The sequence below is a fragment of the Aplysia californica genome, unplaced genomic scaffold (assembly GCF_000002075.1).
Source record: "Aplysia californica isolate F4 #8 unplaced genomic scaffold, AplCal3.0 scaffold00236, whole genome shotgun sequence".
NCBI lineage: Eukaryota > Metazoa > Mollusca > Gastropoda > Aplysiida > Aplysiidae > Aplysia > Aplysia californica.
In genome coordinates, this window is record NW_004797506.1 from 318,375 (window position 1) to 322,269 (window position 3,895).

The window sequence follows — 3,895 nt, forward strand, 5'->3', positions numbered from 1 at the left end:
ACAACAACAACAACAACAACAACAACAACAACAACAACAACAACAACAACAACCCCTCATAATAAAAACACCTCCAACAAAAAACAACCACAAACAAAACAAAACAAAAAAACAACAACACAAACCCCCCCCCCCCAAAAAAAAAACAACAACCGGAAGAAGAATTTTAAAAAAAGCGATGCAAGAAACAAAGATACTATTGTTGAGAACAGGCGGAAACTGACTCATGTTGCACCAAGCTTCCTTCGACGACTAACATGCTGTCATTTAAAAAGTACTATACTAGAAAACTACTCTCAGCAGGTTACCCAATCACACACGCACGCACACACACACACACAGACACACACACACACACACACACACACACACACACATACACACACACACACACACACACACACACACAAACACCAACACACTCAAAGAGTGTCCATTCATGATAATGGTTTTTTTTGGTGGGACTTACGATATATTTCTACGCATTTTGGAAAGGACGTTCGTTACTTGTTACACATAAGCACATCAATAGATATCATGTAGTAAAATATCCAAACACATGTAACGTAAACTCCAGCTCAAAAAGAGGTTCAAAAGTTGAAAAATCAAATCATCAGCATAAATAAATATTGCATTCACTCTCAAGGAAGACTCTCTTAAAAAACTCAAGATATATCTCAACAACGAGAAGGAGAACAAACGCTTCAGTATTAGATAGTTTACATCAATGCCGAAAACATTGAAAAAAAGCAACCCATAGGGCCTAGGGTCAATCGCCCATTTCCCGGACACCGCACAATATGTCACATTGTTGGTAAGAGTTTTTCGACGACATTAGCGGGGAGACATTCACCCAAGGAATAGCTCATTCCCTGAACCGAAATTGCTTATTCGCTGAACTGAAATTATTTATAACCCAACTCCACCCCCACTACCCCTAAGATGTTTCCGTTTGGACAGTTCATATTAGCAGACAAGCGGCATCAAGGCTGGCCGAGTGAGCAAAACCCATTGTCAAGTGCAGCGTCTTAGGGGGCCAGAAGAACGCATGCTGTTCGCTTCTGTTGAAATTAAAACATTTTTGGCCTCACGTAGACAAGTATTCCTGACCTCACGCCACACTTTGTGCCACCCTCCCCCCCACCCCCACTCAGCTCCCCCCTCCCCCTACAAAAACATTGAAAAATATTCCTTACCACACGTTACACTTTGCGCCTCCCCAAAACAAACAAACAAATAAACAAACAAACAAACAAACAAAAAACCCAAACAAAAACAAAAACAATCAAACAAAAACAAAAACAATCAGACAAAAACCCAAACAAAATAAACAAACCCAAAACATAAAAAAGAAGCAAACAAAAAACAGTTAAATTCTAACATCAGACGCTACACTTTGCGCGAAACGTTTGTCGCTCTTGTGAGCATTGCGTTTCGCTCTCACAATTGCGTTTGGCTCATTTATATGAGCGAAAGGCTATGCGCACAAGAGCGAAACAAACGTTTCGCACATACAAATTAGAAAAATAGGCAGCTTTAAAGGAAACCGCGTTTGAGCCATTATATTAATATTATAACACGAACACGTAGACGCAAAGCCTATTGCTTGGTTGTAGTTTATGCACCTGGATATCATATTAAAATATTGTGCGGGGAAGCAGCACTTTCTGGACTGCAAAGATTGATCAAGATATCAATATTTGGGCCTGTGGTCGAGAGAGAACCTCAGTTGGGGTAAACAGAAGTAGCAAGATAAGGTGGTACGCAAGGAGATTATATTGGCGTAGAGCAGTTTGTGGGTCTCCGAACTTTGCCTTTCGTGCATGGTGGTCTAGTATCTTTGGAGAAATGGATCCATTCAGGAACACCCAGTGATAGCTTATACTCGTTTGTTCATTCCTATCGTACTATGTCTCGATATCATATTTGTCTACATGAATACGGTTGCGCCAGCGGGTGTGTACATGCGTACATGTGTGTGTGTGTGTGTGTGTGTGTGTGTGTGTGTGTGTGTGTGTGTGTGTGTGTGTGTGTGTGTGTGTGTGTGTGTGTGTGTGTGTGTGTGTGTGTGTGTGTGTGTGTGTGTGTGTGTGTGTGAGAGATGAACAGACAGATACATAGATATACCGATAGATAAATAGATTACCCCCAGAAACAAAAGGAGATAGATAGATAGATAGATAGGTAGATAGATAGATAGATAGATAGATAGATAGATAGATAGATAGATAGATAGATAGATAGGTAGAGAAAGTGTATGTGTGCGTGTGTGTGTGGGTTGGGGGGGGGGGTTGGGCTGTCCGTGCTTCCATATACATTTGTGCGAGTTTGCGTGACCGAGGAGCAGAGAAAAAACGAAGGCAACACATAACGGGGAAGAAAAAAATAATATAGCAGAGATTAAATTGCGTATCGTAAACAAATATCAGGAAATAATTGTTTTTTAACTTTCTTTGTAACTCTAGAAACATAAATTCGAATATTTTAATTAAAGGATTGACAAAATGCTTCCACCCTCACCCCTCATATACATCAATGTTGAACATTTCGTAGCATCTTATACATCTTTAGCAAATCGTGAGACAGTTAAGCAACAACCGCTCAGGGAAATATATTATTGCATGTACATCCTGTTTCCCTCCCTAACATTTACCGTCCTTATCTCTCCTCCTTTTCTTTTTATATTACTCTTACGTTGTAGCACCTCTGATCTTCGGCACTTATGTAACCTTTCTGCATTGCACATGTCGCAAGACGTTTATTAATAAAAACTAAATTGTTTCCACTATGTTTGCTAACCCGTTACATCCCCGTTTTCAGTGCTGTGCACCCAGGAGCAGTACGTACCAGAATTTTATAGAAGATGGCGCAAAAACATGAAGCCAACCCCAAAGAGTAGACTGGTTAGCGCGTGCTCTGGTATGGTTTACGCTTTCTTTCCAGTCAAACATCTGCCAGACTTGTCTCTCCTCCTTCTTTTCTTTGTATGTTACTCTCAAGTAATACCTCTAATCTTTGGCGCTTGCATGCCCTATTTGTATTGCAAGTGCGTAACACTCTTACTAAAAGTAATTAAACTTCAAAGAAAGAAATATCTGTTCTCCGTTGTTGATCGAAACCGAATCCTCGATTTTGTACAGCCCAGTGGCCTTTTGAGTAGAATGTAAATATTATTATCTTAATCAGATGTAAATTGCTGTTGTTTTACAACATTTTTACCGTAAAAGTTATAACCATTTAATCTGATTATTGACCTAAACTAAACCGTGCTGTGACTGTTGTGAATGCAACCAACTTGTGTTTCGAGCGCTCATAGGGCCTTATGTAGCTGCGAGCGCCGTAAAACTCTTACTAAACTAAACTAAACTAACCTAAACAAAACAAAACTAAACAAAACTAAACTAAACTAAACTAAACTAAACTAAACTAAACTAAACTAAACTAAACTACACTAAACTAAACTAAACTAAACTAAACTAAACTAAACTAAACTAAACTAAACTAAACAAAACTAAACTAAACTTACCTCTTGGTACCTCCTGTAATAAATGAGGGGCGAGGCGACGAGAATCGAGAGAAGCCAGATGAGTACGATGGTGAAGCTAGCTCTGCGCTCAATGAAGTGCGCCTTCATGGCGAACACAATGCCGAAGAAGCGGTCACATGCTATAAATGTCAGCGTGAAGATACTAGCCAGCAGGGTGAGCACTGAGGAAGAGATGGGGAAAAAAAGATAAGAACGACAACAAAACAAACTCCTCTAAACAACAACAACAACAACAACAACAACAACAACAACAACAACAACCACAACCACAACAACAACAACAACAACAACAACAACAGCAGCACCGATGATAATAATAATAATAGTGATGATGATAATAATGATGAT

The 3,895-nt window shown here is 39.5% G+C and overlaps 1 protein-coding gene across 1 annotated transcript in view; it reads right to left on the reverse strand.

Annotated features, from left to right (window-relative positions):
• The window catches only part of LOC101856187 (substance-P receptor), a gene marked incomplete in the record, with an annotated part of 145,689 nt that overhangs the window by 13,977 nt on the left and 127,817 nt on the right, over window positions 1-3,895 (reverse strand). The window contains 1 exon segment of the mRNA XM_013083495.2: window positions 3,527-3,708. Within this exon segment, the coding sequence (XP_012938949.1) occupies window positions 3,527-3,708 (182 nt within the window).